Genomic DNA, 22,791 nt, shown 5'->3' with positions numbered 1-22,791 from the left:
TTAATATAACTTTAAAAAAAGTATGTATTTCTTCTTCCTGAAGTGGCTTAAAGGGATAGTTCACCCAAAAATGAAAATCATTTACTCACCCTCAAATTGTTCCAAACCTGTATATGAAAAATATGAGTAACCATATTGGAAAAAATATTGGGTATGGAGGAAAAAAATACTATGGAAGTCAATTGGGTCCCATCAAATGTTTGGTTACAAACATACTTCAAAATATCATCGTTTGTGTTCAGCAGAAGAAATAAATTCATATGGGTTTGGAACAATTTGAGGGTGAGTAAAAGTTTTTCATTTTTGGGTGACCTATCCCTTTCAGGTGACCAAAATGTTAATGTTATTTCCTGTGAACATTTAATGCTTTAAAATAGCTTGAATGTAACTCTACACCCTTGCTTAATTTAGTATATGCGGCACCATTAATATGCAAATTTGCTCCCACCTCCAGCTCAGAGATCCACTATATGTTTGAACCAGCGAATTACACAAGTTTGTCTACAAGTCGATTTGTTACAGCATATTTGTGACGTAGAGAACTGGGGCGATTTCAAACCATGTTTTTGAGACTGGTTCACTAGTTTTAAGGATAAAATACGCTGCAATGGTGTTGAGTGATGAATTTGCACATGATTTGTCTTAAAGCACATTAAAAAACACCACATAGACATATAAACAACATTTAAAAACTTGATTTTCACCACAGGGGGTCTTTAAAAGTAGCTTTTTGTTAAACTTTCATTTTACAAATACATTTTTGCGACCACTTGCGGTCACAGAACCTGTACATATCATGGAATTTTAAAATGCTTTTCCAGGCCTAGAAACAATGATACCTAGTGCATTAAATGAGCAATAACTAGCTAATGAAATATTTAGAGCATAATATTTAAAGTAAAACTAGCAAGCCACAGTGATGTCTAACTTTTGAATTCAGTTTTTAAAAGATTTATAGAAAAAATTTCTGGTGCAAGGGTGGGACAACCCGGTCACTCACATGAGATCCACCAATAGCAAACCCCAACCATCCAATCAATTCCGCATATTCAAAACATCATTTCACCAATAACTTCTGCTTTAGCCTGCTTTAAAGAAGGCTACATAAAAGGTACATTTAAATTATAGTTTTCAGACCCCATTTGATTCAATTGCCTGCTGACAATTCAATGTTTTTAACAAGAAAAGCAGATCCAGAAACAGCACTGGTTTTAGTTTGAACATAATATCCACCTCAGGTGATGACGAAATAAAACATTTCGAGGAAACCTCAAGTGGCCAACACAAGAGTTCTTGAGTTATTTATGAGTCAGACTCGCATCTGTTTTTGAGGTCCACACTGTAAACAGCAGAGGAGGTGTCACGTTTCAATGTTACCTTAAACACACCCTTGGCTTGCTTGATGCAGGATGACATGACGACTCCTCGGTGAGGGCCCTTAACAAGTCCAACGTTTATGGAGACATAATGAAACCTAGCATGCTGATGGTGTTCGCTGAAGTCACCCAGATGTGCAAGAGAAGATCTACCAAAGACAGTCTCAAATGATGGATTTGACCAGCGCCACCATGTGGTCAACACCACAGGCAACATCCTTCACGTGGCCTGGCACTGTTACCTAAAGCCAATGACAAACATTAGGATAAAGAAAACGGATTTCATCTAACATCTACTACAGGGTATAGTGTTGTCAATTTAACATTCATTAAAAGTAGACTTTTTTTTTGTTGTCTATTCAATGACAATAATGCTGCGTGTACTATTCATTTGGGGGCTTTTCTCACAAAATATATATGTGTGGTTAGCTGTGATTAATTTGAATAATGAATTAATTTGGACAAAACAAAAAATTGGCTAGCCCTAGTTTGCCAAACCAAATAAGCTCTGAAATCCTCACTCTTCCATGTTAAAAGATAAAATGCTGCATTGTTGGTTTCTTACCCTCCATGGAAAATACTGGTCATCATGTTTCCCAATGCCGAGACATCCTCTCACATTCTTACCCCAAACAAACAGTTCACCTCGATCTGAAAACAATATTCACGTAGCAAATCACTCAGCCCTCTATTTACATGGATGTTGGCCAGGAAACAAGCTGGATTTAACACCAACATGGTTATCAGGAGAATGTGTGTTAGTATCCTGTATGAGAGCAAAGATAATGTTTTTACCTGTGACGGCTGCAAAGTGATTGAGTCCACAGCGGATGGACGAGACCTTCACACTGGGGTTGAACTCTGACTTCCCAAAAAATGTGGCTGGCACTCTTTCTGGGACAGCAGACTCTGAAAGTTTTGGGCCTTTTCCCAGAATTCCGAAACCCCAGACAAACACCTCTCCTTCCTCTACAGAGATTGAGTCAGTTCATTCATTACACAAGCCAAAACTACAAAGCGACATCAATTTGTGCTTTTCCACAATAGTTGTATGGCAGGTACAATTGTGCATTCAGACATTAAAACATATTGAGCATTATAAATTATGAAAGTGATGTCCTTAAAATATGCAAATCAAATATTCAGATCAGTTCATACATAGGGTTTTTGGTAAAGCACAGAAGTAGATTCACAAAAATACCATGGTGGTTTAATGATGGTGTCAGGTTGTAATATTAGGTGTGAGAGAAAACAAAAGTGTTGCAATATGATAATGCTGTCACAACATTGATTGTCAAAAACAATATTTTAGTTATTTATTTTAACATGAATACTTTCTGAGAATTTAGAGCTGGGATTCCCAAACGTTTTAGACTGTAAAATGGTTTTTCTAATATTGATTATAGAGTATTAGAATAATTCAGAATATTGATTGTTTTTATTTTAAATTAAATAAATAAATGATTATATTTAGATCAACTAACAATCCCCTGTTCGAGGAAACCTTGTCTCTATGACAAGGCAAAACCTGACATGAATCAGTGTCATGACCCTCATATCAATATATATAATATTGTATTACCAGGTCCCTGCTGAAAACATCCACCTTCCTCACCTGCATAGATCTGTACGTTTGTTCTTAAAGGGTCATGAAACCCCAAAACACATTTTTGTAGATATGAACAGATATGTACAGGCTGCACATCACTGAAAACACTAGAAGCACTCATAAATGATCAACAAGTGGAAATTGTTTTGCATTTTTCTGAGCAATTTTGTTCGAAGCAACATCACGTCACATAGAAGCGTGCTTTCGGAGTGTGTGATTGGCTGCTGGCACGATTCTACATCAGCCGGTTCTGAGCGCTTCTCTTCATTTATTCGTGAGAATGAACTCTTAACCCATTCACTGCGCTGTATCAAGATGAGAGCGGTTTCTGCGTGGAATGAGTTTAACAACGCTCGCAACGCGGATCATGTAGATCAGATACAGACCGGAGCAAGCACGTTTCAAGTGTTTATGGATATATTTCATATCCTCTAGTGCTCTTAACATGAACCAACATGTGCACATATTTAATCACGTCATGTGCAAATAAGGACACTTATACAGCCGTACGTCTGATCATGAACACAATGATGACATGAGGAATTATTCTGATACACTGAAGACAGTGATGTAGACTGAAAATTCAAAGAACAATTGACAAAGTAACTATTCTTTCTGCGTTAAACTGACGTGTCATTTGTTCAGACTCTAGTGCTCGTAAATGTAATGGATATATTATTTGTAGACCTTTTAAAATGTTCTTCCTCATTCTTGTGAGTTGGTTATATAAGGTTATAATTTTAAAATATGCCCTCAAGCTTTCTATAGATATATTTAAGTAGCATACGCTACTTGCCTCACAAAAAGAAACATTTTTTTTTCTCCTTTATGTCACCTGAGGGAGTTTTGGTTTCTTTTCACCGTCACCTGTCGCCTTTGGCTTTGGCTTGCTCAGTTGGGGACACAAAATATTCAACCATATTACTGATCAGCTCATTTAAATGATCATAAAGTCATAATTAAGAGATAAAATGTTTAAAATATGATTTTAAATGTCCTCATTATTAGATAAAAAGTCAAAAATATGATTTTAAAAGTCATAATAGTGAGATAAAAAGTCGGAAGTACGACATGCTAAGTCATAGTGAGATGAACAGTTGAAATTAGGACTTTAAAAATTCTAAATGTTGGATTATGATTAGAAGTCCTAATTATGAGATAAAAAGCTGAAATTAGATTTTTAAAAAGTCTAAATTATGACCAAAACAAACTAAGGCATTTAAGAGATGAAATCATGCTTGTTTTTTGTATGCACTTTTAATTTTTTGATTCACACTTATAATAATACTATTTACATTTATTGTTTTCATTTTGTGCAATATATTTTTTTTACATGCATTTGTACATTTTGAGTACATTCAGTTTTTACAACAGAAATTAATCAATCAAAAACTTGTTTTAGCTTTTCATCTAAAACTAAATTCATTTCCTATCATCACTGTAAAGCTGCTTTGAAGCAATCCGTGTTGTGAAAAGCGCTACAGGAATAAAGGTGACTTGACGCCGAGTTTTGGTTCATTTTTGTGACGTGCTACAGTTCACAGAGACCGAAATGGCAGAAAGTGTGTCTTGTTTTCTTTACTTTACAAAAGCACAACGTTTTGTTGTTATTTTTAGTTTACACAAATAATAGTTTCAAATGATGCATTACTCTTATTTGTATGAACAAAAACGACTTAGTATTTTAAGCGGTTTCCAAAAAATGGAAATGGAAAAAATGCACAATAGCGCCAGTTAATACTTCAGCATCCAGACTCCACACAAACACGTGTCTAATAATGGCACACATTTATCTAGGTTAATGTTAGAGCGAGCAGCCAAGTATAGTTGCTATTACTTGCATGTTTCAAATGATAAGCCATATTTGAGGTCGATGGATGAAAGGCAAACATTTATATTTCCTGCCCGACATACTTTAATTAGCACAAGGATCCGCTGTTGACTAATAAAAGTTTAGTCGATTAATGTTTAGGGGGACGCCCTAGTCTTGGTGGACTAGATCTGCTGCGTTGTTGCTGCAGAGCAAGTATGGACTTCTACCTGCCATTAGATACACAGACACGCTGCTGTGAGCATGTAAGATATGCTGCTGCTGTATGAATAAACTTACATAACTCACGTACAAATCTAGGGAGGTGGAGGGTTTCAGAGAAACTCTGATAGCACATGGATCTCTCAACTATATTTGTGATGGTGGTTGCTGATTAAATGCACTTGTCTGTGTGACAATGCAAGTCTTTTTTGCTGTTGTTTTAACAGAAAAACAGGAATGTCATTTGGAATTATTGGATTACTAGGTTAATTTTTGAGAGAAGTTTCTTGTTTTAACCAGTAGGCCTATATGATAAATAGCCTATAATAAAACAGGAAACTAGATGAGGTCAAATAAACCATGCATATGGGTTGACATTTGTAAAAGTGCAATAATTCTAATGAAATGGCTTAAGCCTAGTCTCAGACTAAAATGCATGTTTGAGCTGTCTTAAGGGGAAACCATGCACAGACAAATGACCGGTTTGTGCGAGAAACCGAACAGTATTTATATCATTTTTTACCTCTAATACACCACTACCTCTAGTCCAACAGCCTTGAGCGCGCGATCACTTCCGGTGAGTGAGGTCAATGTACACGTTCTGGCGTAGTTTACACGCTGAAGGCTGTTGGACATAGTGGTGTATTAGAGGTAAAAAATGATATAAATACTGTTCGGTTTCTCGCACCAACCGATCGTTTCGTGTCTTAAGACATCAATGTGTTGTCACGAGCCACAGGGTTCAATATGGATAAGTCTGTGCATGTTTTTTTCCTCTCATAGATTTTGTTACCATTCACATGCATTATACGACTGACAGACTGCAATGGTTGGAGTTAAAAATCTTAATTTGTGTTCTACTGAAGAAACAATCACCTATATCTTGGATGCCCTGGGGGCAAGCAGATAAACATCAAATTTTCATTTTTGGGTGAACTATCCCTTTAACTGAAAGCAACTTGCAGCAACATCTTAAAATATGTCAGTGCCATTGTTTTGTCTCAAGATGCACACCAGTGATGTTTTTTTCTAAGGCAAGTTTATAAAAGCTACTTAAATGCCCTAATTGAACTAAGGCCTAATCCTGGCTTTATTTAAGCCCTGTCTGCAACTTGACTAAACAAAAACAGAACAAGGTTGACTACATATGATACAAACAAAAAAGTAAATTTGACACAGGACTGAGACTAAATAAATAAAAAATTGCTGACAAAATTAACACTATATGGTACTAAATAATTGACATATTCATGTACAATTTATAGTGTACTTCAGAGAACACAATGGTACTTCTGGTCATTTTTTTTTTTGCAAGTGTAATGAATTTTTCATGCAAACTCTAGGATGTTTTGCCTCACAAAGACCGCAATCTTACCGTTGAGTACAGCCACCTGTGTTCCTCCGCATGCCGCCTGTCTTACTCGACCCACACCCCTCAGGGGCAGCAGCCGTGGCGAGCTAATCTGAAAAGCACACTTTACAAATGAGCTGCACAGCCTGGTATTGTTACACACATTGACCTTTTTACATATTTTATGTACATGAATCTCATTATAATTGTGATATTTCAGGCTAATTCTATGACAGTGAAAATCACTTCAATCATTTCAGGTATTTGTCTGCTGTGTGTTGACCTCTTTACCTGTGTGGCCTCAGTGACAGAGGCCAGCTGCAGGTACTCAGAGTTTCCCCAACCAAAAACCTGCCCATCTGTGGACACAGCCAAACTACAGTCACCATATGTGGCCACCTGCTGAACTTTGACCCCGGCCAGATCTCCTCCGACAGGCACTGGACAGGAGGCCTTGTTGTGATGGCCCAGACCTTAAAATACATTTCGGAGCCATTAATTGTGAGAGAATGATCACATGTTCTCAGCCATGAGTCACCTAGTGTTGTCTGGATACATTTTTTTAGAAAACGCCTTTAGGCAGGTTATATAATGGAATGGGAAAGAAAAGAGATAGACAGAGATAATGACAGACAGATGGGGAAACAAACCTGTTTGTCCATCTGCCCCCCACCCACAGGCGTACACTGTTTCTGTTTCTGTTAGAAACAAACTGTGATCCTGGCCACAAGCCACCTACAGGACGAGAGGAGCAGGACAGTTGGAGTGAATCTCACAAAGGCCTTGTTTACACCTAGTATTAATATGCGGTTTGGTCGATCAAATCACAAGTGCACAACGCTAAAAACTGGTGTAAACGGGGTCTGAAACGTAGTGTAAACGCTCATGTGGTCGAATGTGTTCAAACAGGCACAAAAGACGCCTACTCTCCACCTACTGACCTAATACGTAAACATTAAGTGAAGCGCGCTAGACAGACAGGATTTCAACTTTGTTGGCTGAAGACCCAAGTTTGGTTTGAAGAGGAATAGAGCCCTGCACGGCTAGGCCCTCAAAACTAGGCCCAAGCCCGGCCCTGGCCCGAGACGCTGAGGCCCTAGCCCGGCCCGTGTCTGACAGCTCATCAAAATTATCAGCCCGAGTCCGACTGGAGCCCATGTTTTTTTTTTATCCTCCCTATTACACATTAGTTGCAGCCATTAAAATAGTTCCGTTTTTTTTTATGTCAAAGTAGTTATATTTCGTTTTGTTTCTATATTAAGTTAATTTAGACAAATGTTTGAAGCATTTTGTTGCTTGTTAAATTAAAGTTTTTGTTCTTTAAAGTGACGACCAAGCAGCCAACGGTCGACAGTGAGTTAACCCAACGCTTTAGCCTCTCAAATCAACACTTGACTTGTCTTGCTTATAAAATCCATATAAAACACTTAAAGCATTGTTTAAACGTTTAGCCTACTATCACCACCATCACAGTAAAAAGGCATTTTTGACAAGATGAGGCAGGCAGATCGCAACGGCGCGCTAACGAAACGGGCTACACAATCTAAACAAATAATAAAAATAAAAAAAACATGCTGGTTGTCTTACCTACCTCTCAGCTAAATTAATATAAATCCGATCTTCAATTCCCGCGCTATATGCACATTTAACAGAGTTCATGTCAACGAAAGCAACCGATATGAGCATTTTATTCATCAGCTCATTTCAACATCAAAGACCGCATTATGAGAACGAGCCACCTAAACACTGGTAAGAGCCTTTAGTCTCATTAGTTTTAATGAAGATGGTTGTGTTTTTGAGCATCTCAGACTTAGCTTATTTTCAGTTTCACTTGTGGCCGTTTGCGTGTTGGCTTGCTTTACTCATTGGCGGCGATGCGTGTTGCATAGTGCCGTCCTCTAAACACTGTGAGAGCCGGTCTTGACAGTTGCGGACTCGCGATATCATGGTCTCATGTTGTTTCCACCAGCGCAGCACATCTCATTGTTTCTTTTAATTATTGAATGTCTAAAATATCAAATGAAGGAGAAGCCTAAAAAGGCCCGAAACCCGGCCCGCGTTTGAGGTATGACGGGAAAATTGGCCTGAAGCCCGGCCCTAGGGGCGTAAAAAAGTCGGGGCCCGTCGGGCTCGGGCAGAAATGCAGGGCTCTAAAGAGGAATAACATACCAACTAGCACAATGTTCTCTCACCATTCCTGATTTCTAACACACACACACACTCACAGCGTTCGCGTGGTCTTGCGGCTGTCAGAGCAGAAAAGCCCATACATTTACCTGCCCATAGACCCTCCCCTCAAAGAAATCAGGACAGAAGTGGTTGAAAGTGGACAAAAGAGACGGATTAAAACACCAGGAGTAAACAGGTCTCCATCGTCTACTTTTGATCCACCCAATCGACCAAAACGCATCTTAATGCAGGTGTGAACAGGGCCAAAGACAGTTCCAGGTCATATCTCAGCCCAGATTTAAAAGAAAATAAAAATAAATCATATTTTGCTTTAAAAAATTGTTATAATGGTGTATTTCCAACAAAAGAAGAAAATGTGAGTATAAATGTTAACTCAAGTAGAATAACAGGAACTATTATCACTACTAAAATTGTTATTAAATATATTATGCATCAGATGATTTCAATGTTGATATTGTATGTACCATCACATATGAATAATCAACAACATATCATGCTAATAAAGTAAAGTGTCATCATCACATACCTGGGTGACTCGACTGTCAAAACCCTCAATCTTGTGAACAAGATGACTGCCACTGCAGGGAATAGAGGAAAAGGACAGCCATTAGACAGAAATCCATTCTTAAAAAAAGGTATTCAGGAAGAGAGAGAAAAAAAAAATGCAGCCTAACCCATGTTCTCATAATGGTTATTAACAAAGGCAACAAGAGTATATATATATCGTATTTGAGTTGATAATTTGCCTGATGATAAACCCAATTCTCCGTCATACTGAATAATCTAAGCAAATCAGAAAACGAAGCATATCAAAGTTATACACAGTGGATAATTCAAGGCTACTGGGATACGGGGAAAGCACTTGTTCATAATGTGAAGTAGAGTCCTTTGGTGCAGAATACTGGACATATGTTGCTGAAGGACAAACCTGTACACTTCATCCTCCACAATCTTCCTCCCACACTGCCCGTAAGCATTATTACCCATGCTGAAAACTAATAAGAGAGACAGAGAACGAGAGACATGAAGGACTTATCACACTACAGCACAATGATTCAATTTTATTTGAAATAGAAATCTATTGCAGTTTAAATGCTTGGACAGGATTTTTTTCTACTGTATATAATATCTGAACAACTGCAACTCTAACTTTACTACTTGAGTGAAAACCCCAAAAAACACACACAAAAAAAATGCTCCATAAATGACAATAAATCTTCACGCTAAATCTCAGATATTGTATTTGACAAAACATACAGCTGTTTCCTTCCACCTATTTTTATGGGTATTTGGGGATATTGCACTAAAAAATGCCGGATGGAACACCAAGTGTCTAGCCTGGATGACAGCCAAACTTAGCTCCGCCCACAACATTTGAGTTCGGGAAATTCGGTCTAGACTTGATCCGTTGTGGGGCAAGAGCTGTTCGGATCAATTAAATTGTAAGGCGGGCTTTATACAATGATGGACAGATGATCAACAGTAATATAACCATTCACGTCGCCAAAGAGCGCTTGGGTTGAATTTGTTCTAATCCTAAACGGAGAACTTGTTCGTATATGCATTCAACTTTACTATTTCTTTCAAAAATTATGATCGTGTTGGTAAGTACTCCGTGTATCCTTAAATTCTTTTTAAAACCCCTGAAAAGATCGTTTACACTCATCTTCTTCTACTACTTCTCCAATCGATTGCTAATGAGAGACGAGTGTGACACACGGCGGCAGCAGCGGAGATTTTATTATGCCACAGTCACCGCTTCCGCTTCTTCCGGTCAAGCAGATGTGGGGTTATCATATTAGATACATTTGAGTGTGTTGAAAATTATGCTATAATGTTACTTTGCGTTCGTTCCACAGCTGCTATGAGACACTTGTTGCACACTGCAGTAAAATAGATCGATATTAGAATATATTAATAAATCCTGGATTGCTTATGTTGCTAAATGGCATGCAATTCATTTTAAAACATTGTATGATGGAGATAATGCTGTAGTACTGTACATTTATTATTTTTCTGTGTATAAATGCATCCAAACAGTTGTTCCCTTGTCTAATAAAACATAAAATACAGTAAAGCGCCTTTGGTGTATCCATGGTTTCTACCGAAAATCGAGGGTAAGGCAGGTATTACGTCACTGATAGGAGACGCACAGACAAGGTCCGTGTCCTGGTTAAAAAAAGGCTAATTTCACTGGATTTAAAAATTCTTGGAAACATCAGGGATAATGTAAGTACACAAGTCAACAAAATAACACCGTTTAAAATAACACTAGTGTTTTGTGGATATTTTAATCCACAAATATTACATATTGCGCCTTTAACCTGAATTAAGAATGAACAATAATTCTACATAATTTATTAATTTAATTAATATTAATTTCAACATTAACTAATAGATTATTAAAATCCAAAGTTGTGTTTGTTAACATTAGTCAATGCACTGTGAACTAACATGAACAAACAATGAACGGCTGTATTTTTATTAACTAACATTAACAAAGATTAATAAATACTGTAACAAATGTTTAGTTCATTGTTAGTTAATAGCATGTTGACTAAAGAAACCTTATTGTGAAGTATTACCACAAATTTCCTGACCAATCATTTGTGGTCAAGACAATTAAAAGCTTTGTGTTTATCCATTTTGGGAATAGGCAATTTTTTTTGCCCAGGAGTGTACGACACTCAGGTGACTTTGCCTCAATGATTGGATATCTTGACTAACCAGTAAACTAATTTCATTGCACAGCATCTCAAATGTTGGTTTGGTCATACTGAAATGCCTGAGCCAAAGTCTGTCATCAGAATGAATGGGTATAATGACCTCCCAGAAGTGTCTCACACAACTGCATTCCCAAGCACCAGGCATTCGCCTCTAAACGCAGATAACATGACAGCGTTTATTGTTTTGTCGGCACGATATGAGGCGCAAGTCAATTATGGTGTAGGAAAAAAAGAGCCACAATGGCTTCCCCGATTGCGGCAACTTTTGTTCTCTTGAACTCATGGGATACAAATGGTGCTTTATTCACAAACGTTTTATGCAATATTCTAATTTTGCACACAAGTTAAAGCCACAGTATGTAATTTTTCACCGCTAGATGTCGCTTATTAAAAACAACGGCTTAGCTTGATGACGCCTGGATTTCGGAGCTTTTATTATGGCGCAGACGAACGCTTCCGCTTCCTCCGGTCATGAGTGCGCAGCACTGTTTTATCATATTATATACATTATTTCAATGTGTCGAAAGTTATGTTATAATGCTACTCTGTGCGTTCACTCGGCGGCTACTATGAGACACTTGTTGCACACTGTAGTAAGCTAGATCGATATTAGGCATGGTAAAACATGGCACTCGCGGTAAATCATGAAAACGAGATTTAAACAGTACGACTAACTGTGTTGAGCTATATAACAATGATTCGTTTTCTGTCGATGAATGTATTCAAACAGTTGCTCACCAATCTAATAAAACACATATTAAGCGCCTTTGGTGTATCCATGGTTACTACAAAATAAAACCGGAAATCGAGGGTAACACAGGTATGATGTTTATTGATAGGCGACGCACGGACACGGTCCGTGTCCTGGTTAAAATTTTTAAATTCCCGCTTATTTCTCTGGATTTAAACATTCTTGGAAACATTTAGGATAATTTAAGTACACAAGTCAACAAAATATATAACTGGTTCTAGTGATTTTTGGATATTTTAATCCAAATATCTTACATATTGTGCCTTTAAATTCGCAACTTTGGATGGAAACAGCTAACATTTGCTCACCTCCCTCGGAGTCTGTGAGCACCAGGGAATGAGCACGTCCACATGAGACCTGCAGCACTCGTGTCTCCTGGGGGTTCAGCAGCGGGAGAGACACTGGAGACGGCTCCAGGACATAGTCATAACCTTTATCTACAAACACAAGACAAAGCAGTTGATTTCGAAAAGTGCTCAAGGAAAAGGTTTGTTTCTTGAACGTTGCAGATTGAGTGAAGGTTGGCAACTCTTTCCATCATAGAGGAACATCAACATCAGCCAGAAAAAGAATCTTCCCATGTTCAGTAGGAAGTGCTGATGAACACTTTCACTACCCCTCAGACCAGAACTAAAAAAACACTTTTTAACGTAACAAACCTACTTCCCTAATAAAACGTACAGTGGCACTACAGTATTTTTTGAAGTTCCCTGTGATATACAGTAAATTTTGAACCTTCTGGTATAACTGGAACTTGCTTGTTAGGGTTGTTTTTACCAAAAAGCATATGAGTTACTAACAGGAATGCAATGGGATTGTAGGGTTTCTTACTTCGGTCGTGTTGAGTACGTTGAAAGCCCAGCTGGGAATCTTTGTTAAGGCCCATGCCCCACAGTTTGGTCAGATCTCTAGTATTACAGGCGAGTAAGGTGAAGCCATATCCACAGGCTGCTGAGGAAATCTACCAAAAAACACACACAACATACACTAGCATTCAAAAGATTTGTTTTTTGAAAGAAATTAATACTTTTATTTAGCAAGGACACATTAAATGGATCAAAGGTGACAGCAAAGAGATTTCTAATGCTACAAAGGATTTCTATTTCAAATAAATGCTGCTCTTTTAAACGTTCTATTCGTCAAAGAATCCTGAACAAAAATTCTACATTGATGATAATAAAAATAAATGTTTCTTGGAGCACTAAATCATCATATTAGAATGATTTCTGAAGAGTAAGGAGTAATAATTCTGAAATTCAGCTTTGCCATCACAGAATAAATTACATTTTAAAATACATTATTATAGAAAAATAAATTACAGTTTTTTTTACAATCGCTATGACAATTTTTTCAATACTTTTTAACAAATTTCCTAAACTCTTAACACAGTCAGCACAACATCTGTCTGTGTAGGCTATACAATTAACACATTTACTGTTGCTTTTACACAAAATGCATATTAGTTAACACAAATTTAAAATTCTTGACTTCTTTTACACACAAGCTCAACCAAGACCAAAACAATGGATTTTTACTTCCAAATTGACCAATGCTTTAACACTATATGTCAGAACAGATAACACCATGTTCTAAACCTAAACTTATAGGCTAAAGTCAAGGTAGATAGCTGTTTATATTGTGCATTGAAACACAAATATATCCCCTGTATTTTATTCCACTGTTACTGAGAAACAGCTGATCGAAGTTATCACAGCTGATTCCCATCTAGGAAACACACTCAGGTGTTGAGGTTCTTTCAATAACATGACCATATGGCAGGGGTGGCGAACTCCGGTCCTGGAGAGCCTCAGTCCTGCAGAGTTCTGCTTCAACCCTAATCAAACACACCTGAACAAGTTTATTAAGGTCTGAAGGGTTACTAGGAAGCTATAGGCAGGTGAGTTTTATCAGGGTTGGAGCTGAACTCTGCAGGACTGAGGTTCTCCAAGACCGGAGTTCGCCACCCCTGCCATATGGTATAAAAGAGGACCTCTTTGGGCTGATCTTGTGTGGAAAGGGAACAAGGAGCAAGGGCAAGGGAGAGGAGTGAGGCAAGGGAGAGAAGTGAGGGCGAGAGAGAGGAGTTAGAATGCGTGGTGGGCGGCGCTCAAATAAGGGCCAGAGCTACGGTAACTGATGAAATACTGTAAGAGCTACTATAACAGACCATGTCATAAACCACGGGCTATCATACAGAGAGTTCAACCAAATCTCAGCCGGGACACGGTGGCATCAATTGTTCAGATTTTTAAAGAAACCAACAGGTAGGATATTGCTTCTCCTACTGCAAAGTGTAAATCATTTTACCATGTATTACAGTGACTGTGTGCCTCTGGTCTCTATGTAACTGTACTTTGTCCCTCTAAGGCAGGGGTCTCCAACCTTTTTGTGAGCGAGGGCTCCCTGAAGGGATAAAAAAGTCTTGAGGGCTACTTGTTTAATATAGGCACAGACACACACACGCACACACACACACTCACACACACACACACAGGGCCGGCCCTGACCAATTTGCTGCCCTAGGCAAGATTTTATTTGGTGCCCCTTGTATCAAGGTTTAGCACTACACGTTATCAGTCTAAGTTGTGGAAACACTCGTACAGTTTTATTTTTGTAATGCATTGATGTTTTATTTTTATTGTTGTTGTTTTATATGATGTCCAGTCCATTCTACCCCATCATTATGTTCATGATATTATTATTATTATTTGATTTTTTAAAGGCTGATGATAGTTAAACTATACAAAAATAGCACCTACGCCACATTACAGCCTAAACACAAAGAGCAAGAGTAATAGCATCTAGCATTCATGCACAAACTATTCATTGAGAACTAGCAAAAGTGTTTGTTTTCCAGTAGATGGCAGCAATCTTACACTTGACTATGAGCATTCATGTTTTCACCAGGAATTAAACTGTGAAATTTAGATATTTAATGTGAATTTTACCTAAAATGTTGCTATTTTGTTATTCTGTTGCCTCTGGCTTGGCGTGCTCAGTTGGGGACACTAAATTTTTCAACTAAACATCGAAATAAATCTAAATAATAAACTAAATTAACCATTTAAACTAAATTACTGATCGAATTATTGATCTAAAGCCCACACTGTCACTGTATGATAATTGAAATGAACTGATGACATCAGCGTTTTTTCCAGAATGGCTATACAGCTGAATAAAATTATGTTGCATTATTTTCCTGTTTAACACTGTAAAGCTGCTTTGAAACAATCTACATTGTTAAAAGCGCTGTATAAATAAAGTTGACTTGACTTGACTATTTTAAATGAACCTGTATATAAATATCATTACTAATTTTGGCAAATACATTTTCAAATTGCTATATATCCCCTTAAAACTGCACAACTGCAGAGTAAAAACATTAAGCTATTAAAAAAAGTGATATTACATGCGTTTAATATTTATATATATATATAAAAAAAAATTTTTTTTTTTTTTTACAAAATCACACTGGCTGTGTGGCCTCTGGAGAACCCAGAACAGCTGCTTGCATAAGGTAAAAATAACGAATTAAATTAGCGAACATTAGTATTTTACCACTATGCAATTATAGATACACTGTTCATTCATTAGCCTACATCACTTTACTTCGGTCTTTACACTGCAAAAAATGCTGCTCTTATTTAGTATTTATTTCTTGTTTCCAGTATAAAATCTAAAAATGCTTAAATCAAGATGCCTTTACTAGATAAGTAAAATGACATTAGATATTTTTTCTTATTTTCTGGGGGGAAAAAATCAAAATGAAGTGAGTTTTTTGCTTAAAACAAGCAAAATTATCTGCCAATGGGGTGAGAAAAATAATCTTATTTCTGTTTGGGAAAGAAACAAGATTTCAATCAGGAACAAGATTATTTTTCTCACCCCATTGGCAGATCATTTTGCTTGTTATAAGCAAAAACTCACTTCATTTTGATTTTATTTTCAAGAAAACATATCTTATGTCATTTAACTTATCTAGTAAATGCATCTTGATTTAAGAATTTGTATATATTTAGACTAGAAACAAGACACAAATACTAAGTAAGAAGAGCAGTGTATTCCTTATCTTCCCATCATCAGAGGGCTTCTGTCTTTTTTGACACTACAATTCGGCCATCCGTCATAATATGATCAGGCAACTTTCACTGAGTCTACACCTGGCGCGAGCGGCCAAGCACCCTAAAAAATAAAAGCAATCCTGTCTGCTTTGGATGCGGCGAAAGGCGGCGCGACACAACAAATTCCCCTAACGTTAAACTGATTGCACGTTATATTTCTGACGCACTTCAAGTAGCTCGGCGGGGGGAGATTGATGCGGCGGACTGGGAAGAGGCGGGGGACGCTTTTTTGAGCTTTATTTGGTAATATTTCAAATGAATATTAATAAAATATCGGTAATACATTTTGGCGCCCCTAAGGATGAGTGGCGCCCCTAGCATTTGCCTATTCCGCCTATGCCACGGGCCGGCCCTGTGAAGAGGAATTCTGTCTCCCATTCCTCATTGAAATAATAAGTCTTTTTCTTTTTTGCATGACTTGCATCATCAGCCATAATTAATCTTTTTTTCTTTTTTATAGTTCAATTTATCTCATGTAGAGTATGTATACCGTCTGCCCGCGACCAACTCAATTAGCAGAAGTGACGGTTTTTTTGTTTTTTGTTTTTGCACAAAGTAATGTTGCCTATGGCAACGTACGTGCAGATTCAAAATATTTTAAATTATTGAATTATTTTATTATGTTTTAATGGTATATGAAATGTCACCAATAGTTATTTTCTCATTTTATGCCATTATCATAAAAAAAAAAAAAAAAAAAAAAAAAAAAGATTACAATTCAGGCTATTTATAGAACGTGCTTGCGGGCGACCCAGAGACTCCACGCGGGCTACCAGGTGCCCGCGGGCACCATGTTGGAGACCACTGCTCTAAGGATTCAACGTCTACCTCCCTAAGGGGGCAGAGGAAAGCTCCTGAATTAAGAACAGGAACTTGTCAACATGGTGATCGCTGACAATGAAATAAAACTGAAGGACATTCAGTCCAGATTTGTAGAGGACAACCTTGTCTTTTGGAACATTGCAGCAATCAGCATAACATCCATTTCTCGGACTCTAGCTAAACACAGTCCGAATGAAACAACTATACAAAGTTCCTTTTGAAAGGAAAGGTGAGCGCATCAAAGAACTCCGGTAGGGCTGAACGATTTTGGAAAAAAATCTAATTGCGATTTTTTTTTTTTTTTACCAATATTACGATTGCGATTTAATATGCGATTATTTTTTAAACTCTTTATCTTCTGTATTATTCAACAATACATCATTGAATAGTAATGGTGGAAATCTTTAATTGGTACCTCACGATCCGATTCTGGGAGTCACGATCCGATTCCAAAACAATTCTTGAACTTTTTCCTTATTAATTAATCTTATTAATTTATTAAAAACTTAAAATGTTTTTTATTATGATATATGTAATTATAAGCTTTTTAAAATAACTAGGACATTATAACATTTTAATTAAAACAATTGCATGCTAATAATTTTAAATATATAAACTAATATAGCTGCAAAACATAAGCTAATAAATCATAAAGAGGAACAAAAAACATATTACAAGCAATGAACAAAGAGTGCTTTCAGTATTTAAGAGTGTCTGAACTGTGAGTGATTTTTCTCTTTCTCAGCTTTACTGTTGTTTGATTATTAATCATGACATCATCATAGACAGCGGGAGACCTGCATTCACACTAATGCACAGATCTCTTTTGAAATATAAGATGTTTTTGCCCTGTCTGATTAATTCATTAAGACATTACTGACGGTGTTTACATTAATTTTGCGTCATAAAAGCATTTTGAGACTCACATAGACACGTGCCCGCGAGCACTCTTCACAAAGCGCCGCGTGAGCATTTGAAATGGAAAACCTTCTGTCAGTGAGTTACTTATTTTTTTAATATAGCACACTGCATTCCTAACGACATGAATGAAGCCTTCGTTGAGCGTTTGTAAGGAAAATACCGGCGGGCGAGAACACACTCTGTAAGCGTGACATCAAAGCTAAGTTTCTCACAGCGCATTTCCTGTGCAAAGAAGCCTGCGAATGTCATTGCGATTCGTGCCGTCAACCGTTCCGGAAGTTATGAAATATTATTTTATGGTTCGTGTGTGATTGTGTGTGTGTGTGTGTGTGTGTGTGTGTGTGTGTGTGTGTGTATGTGTGAGAAAGAGAGAGATAATGGAAGCAATCAGAATACGGGTGTTTCTAAAACACACGCAGCGCCACCACGCACCTGCAGTTAAAATCTAAGCTCAGAATCAATCCAGAATCATTGGAGAAGAATCTTTTCTCCCACCTCTATTGTAGCCTATAGTATGAACAACACAATATTAGATAGATCAAACACAAACAGTTTTTCCCCTTTTAGGCCAGGTATGTGTAACGTGCCAAGTTGCTTCTTCTGCAGACTTTACTCTCGCGTGTCACGTGACCAGACTGTAATCGCAGCCTTTGCGGTTAGGAAATCGTGTTTTATCATATCGCGATATTATCGCAAATGCAATTAATCGTTCAGCCCTACATCCAGGTAAGGTTATGCAATACAGTCATTACTGTACTATACATAGTGTGTTTTGCAGTAAACAACTCTATAAACTTGGAGTACATTAGGACATACAGTAGATATACAGCAAAGCATTTACCTACACTGTGTCTGATTACTTTCAGAAAGTCATGGAGTTGGAGGCCAATCAAGTCCCTCGTGAAATGATCTACATTGACGAGGCTGGCTTTAACTTGGCGAAAGTGCGTCGGCGCAGAAGAAACAATTATCAAAAGGGCGAGTTCCCGTGCCGGGCCAGAAAGGAGCCAACATCACCATGTGCGCCGCAATCTCCAACAGTGGTGCACTCCTGCATAAACGTGTGAGAGGCCCCTACCACACCGACCGCATGCTCCTGTTTTTAGAAGACCTGCACGAAAGACTGGTGCCAGAGGTAGAAAGGGGACAGGTGAGAGACAACTTGCCAATATATGTGATCACACTGGACAATGTGACATTCCACCATTCCCGTGCAGTCACAGCATGGTTTGACGCCCATACTAGGATCATGTCCTTACTCCCCTTTCCACAACCCCATTGAGGAGTTTCTCATCCTGGAGATGGAAGGTTTTTGACCATCATCCACAGGACCAAATGTCCCTCGGATACTATTGTATTTTCACATAATAAATGGCAGCTATATTGCATATTTTTGTTATCTTGCAGTAATATCCATTTGCAAATAAAGTCTTTAAAGGTCCCGTTCTTCGTGTTTTTTTGAAGCTTTGATTGTGTTTACAGTGTGCAATATAACATGTGTTCATGTTTCGCGTGTAAAAAAAACTGTATTTTAAACACAATTTACTTATCTGTACACCGCTGTTTTCACTGTCCTACAAACGACTGAAGACTTCCTTTATTCTATGAAGTCCCTCCTTCAGAAACACGTAACGAGTTCTGATTGTGTCAGCGGTTCCCGTGTTGCGATTTGACAGCAGCTTAGCGAACGTAGCACGGTCCTGTGTTGTGATTCGACAGCAGCTTAGCGCACGTGGAAAGGTCACGCCTCTTAACGGGAGATATATACGCGCTTAATAATCTCTACAGCGTCCCTGGGAAAGCCAAACAAATGTGATTTGACTCCGGGATGAAAATAACAGCGTCTCGACGACATGGCGACAAACACACTGAAACGCAGCACTTCCTTTTCTCCACGCGACGTCCTCTTCTTCTCCACGTGGGACAGCAACAAGACCACGCCCCCTTTTTTCGCGTTTTCTTGTGGGCGGAGGTTAGTCTGTTCTACTGCTCTACTGACGTAATTAAAGCAGGAAATACCAGGATGTAGTTCTAACCAGCCGTTCGCTGTAGGCTTTGAAAGGGAACTTCTGTTAAATAAAATATCTCGCTTGGCATTGAACTTTGAGCTTTATCATTTTACAGGTATTATTTATGCTCTAGCAGCAACATTACACACTAACTAAAGTTTGAACAATGGGATCACGAAGAACAGGACCTTTAATGCAGCAATTCTGTCTCTGTCTTCGTTTTTTCATTAACCGTACATTCTATAACGCACCCTGACATGGGTTTTTTTTTTTTAATTTCTGCAGCAAAAGAAAACAAAACAAAAATGTAGAGAGGCTTCAAAAGAAACTGCAGTGCAAAACAATCTATGATCAATACAATATACTGTCTATTTTATAAGGGCATACCTGACCTGTAATTCCATCTGATGTTAGGGTTTTTATGACATTGTGCCATGATTGACTAAATGTTCCTGTTGGACGAGAACATATGTTAGTGTTTAGAAAAAATATTAGATTTTGAGACATGTTTGCAGTGTTTTGGTAGACAGTATATTGTGCTAGTCTATTATTGTTTTTTGAAAATTAGTGTTGGAGTTTAGTTTACAATGTGTGATTTTGAGCATGAAATTAACCTTTTTGCCAATTGTGTGTTGTTGGTGCTTTAGGTTTAGGAAATTCGTTAAAAGTATTGTAAAAATTGTCATAGCAATTGCAAAAAACTAATATTCAGTAACATAAGTAATATTTCACAATAACACTGACTTTTTGATTAAATAAAAGCAGCTTTGTTAAGCATAAGAGACTTATTTAAATAAATAACAAAAACAACCCCAAACCTTTGAACATTAGCGTAAATAATAGAACATTTAGACAATTTTTGTTAAAGGGATAGTTCACCCAAAAATGAAAATTGTCATTAATTACTCAACCTCATGTCGTTCCAAACCGGCAAGACTTTCGTTAATTTTCGGAACACAAATGAAGATCTTTTTTGATGCTCTTCTGTCCCTCCATTGACAGCTACACAACTACCACTTTGACGCTTCATAAAGTTCATTAAGAGATTGTCAAACTAATCCATATGAATTGAGAGGTTTAGTCCAAATTTTCTGAAGAGACACGGTCGCTTTATATGATGAACAGATTGAATTTTAAGCTTTCATTCACATAAACATTCATCAACTCACACATCAGTTGTGGTAAACAGAAGCTCAAGCATGTTTGCCTGACATGCGCGAACCAATGAGGTTCATTCTTGTGTTACACAGCACGTTAGAGCCTTCGCAAGAACCAATGAGGTTCATTCTTGTGTTACACAGCACGTTAGAGCCTTCGCAAGAACCAATGAGGTTCATTCTTGTGTTACACAGCACGTTAGAGCCTTCGCAAGAACCAATGAGGTTCATTCTTGTGTTACACAGCACGTTAGAGCCTTCGCAAGAACCAATGAGGTTCATTCTTGTGTTACACAGCACGTTTGAGCTTTCACAAGAACCAATGTGTTTAATTATCTTGTTATGCAGCATGTTTGAGCTTCAGTAAGAACCAATGCGTTTCATTCTCGTGTTAGGCAACATGTTTGAGCTTCTGCAAGAACCAATGAAGTCCATTCTCGTGTTACGCAGCACGTCGTCATATAAAGTAATCATGTCTCGTCAGAAAATAAATTCATATTCATCCTCTCAACTCATATGGATTAGTTTTACAATCTCCTTTTTGAGGCGTCAAAGTGGTAGTTGACAAGCTGTCAATGGAGGGATAGAAAGCTCTCAAATTTCATCAAAAATATCTTCATTTGTGTCCCAAAGATGAACAAAAGTATTATGTGAGTAATTAATGACAGAATTGTCATTTTTGGGTGAACTAAACCTTTAAAGCTAACCTTCTGTTCAGTATCCAGGCGGTACGGTGTGAGCTGGTACTTCCTGGGCTTCTTCCTGCCACTGTCCGGCACTACAAAGCTTGGGATCCCTAAAGCTCCAGTGAAACTGAAGCCCCACACAAACACCTTCTCTTGGGGCTTCCTGTGTTGACCCACATACTGGAACACGGGTGTGTCATCTTGCTGCTCCCGCTTCCTTGGGGTGCCAATGGGTCGTGTGGCATACGCACGGAGACACAGATGAAAGCCATGACGGCCACCGGAGCGAATGTTGACTAAAGCCATTATGACAGTCACCTGCATAAAATAAATACAAAATAAATTCTGATATACTTAATACCAATACTGAATATTAGGCAAATGAAGAAAATGATCAAACACTAACAAAAAGTTCCATGGTATAATTTGTTTGGATATGTACCATGGCAAGTACCTTAGAAAAGCATGTAATTACCATAAATATGATTACCTGGACATGGCACCATGGTATTTTTTTGGAGGTACCTTGGTGTGTCTAGTAAATACCATGGCACATAAGTGTCACTACTATGATATATATCAACACTGTATTAGCATATCATACCAGAGTATTTTTGTACTCCATTTTGTTTGGAGGTGAAACAGTTACAGTTACTCACCACTCAATGATTGGAAAATCCTCTATAATATATTTGTCAAGTCGTTTCAAATGCTTCTTATCGCATAATATGATCCACACATGCGAATATCAGTACATATGCAAGTAGCGAAATGAAATATACACGGTAATACTCTCCACTCTGTGTTTTATGTTGCTCTGACATGTTTTCTATGGAGGCGGCCATGACAGTCTCCGCGTGCACCGTGACGTGTGACGCAGGACGTACATACAAGCTAGTCGAAATAACCGAAATAACCTGTAGGTGACAGACGTTTCCCGTGTTATCAATTATATTCGAGTGTGTATCACTTTCTTTTTTCGAAACTATACACAAAGGAACGTTTAGCAAAAGCACATTGTCATTGGTTTGTTTGAAGTA

General features: G+C 37.9%; 1 protein-coding gene across 1 annotated transcript; it reads right to left on the bottom strand.

Moving 5' to 3' along the window:
* Positions 1–15: 15 nt before the first annotated feature.
* Positions 16–22,627, bottom strand: rcc1l (RCC1 like). The gene is made up of 12 exons (XM_079814828.1): positions 22,411–22,627; positions 21,773–22,069; positions 12,867–12,996; positions 12,344–12,472; positions 9,487–9,553; positions 9,085–9,136; positions 7,019–7,103; positions 6,660–6,841; positions 6,393–6,480; positions 2,172–2,345; positions 1,942–2,027; positions 16–1,618 (listed from the first exon to the last, which is right to left on the bottom strand). Exons 2-12 carry the CDS (start codon positions 22,055–22,057, stop codon positions 1,541–1,543), a joined length of 1,356 nt encoding a protein of 451 aa, XP_079670954.1. The 5' UTR covers positions 22,058–22,069; positions 22,411–22,627; the 3' UTR covers positions 16–1,540.
* Positions 22,628–22,791: the final 164 nt, after the last annotated feature.

This window comes from Gobio gobio (genome assembly GCF_949357685.1).
Source record: "Gobio gobio genome assembly, chromosome: 4".
Lineage (NCBI taxonomy): Eukaryota > Metazoa > Chordata > Actinopteri > Cypriniformes > Gobionidae > Gobio > Gobio gobio.
Note: the sequence above shows the minus strand (reverse complement) of the source record. Positions and strands in the feature narration are given on the sequence as shown.

Excerpts from the sequence above, each read along its gene's own strand:
- rcc1l (XM_079814828.1), bottom strand. The coding sequence starts at position 22,057 with ATGGCTTTAGTCAACATTCGCTCCGGTGGCCGTCATGGCTTTCATCTG. Across the intron at positions 12,997-21,772 it reads GCCTGGATACTGAACAGAAG|ATTTCCTCAGCAGCCTGTGG; the intron begins GTTAGCTTTAAA and ends GTTTTTTGGTAG. Across the intron at positions 9,137-9,486 it reads GTGGAGGATGAAGTGTACAG|TGGCAGTCATCTTGTTCACA; the intron begins GTTTGTCCTTCA and ends TATTCCCTGCAG.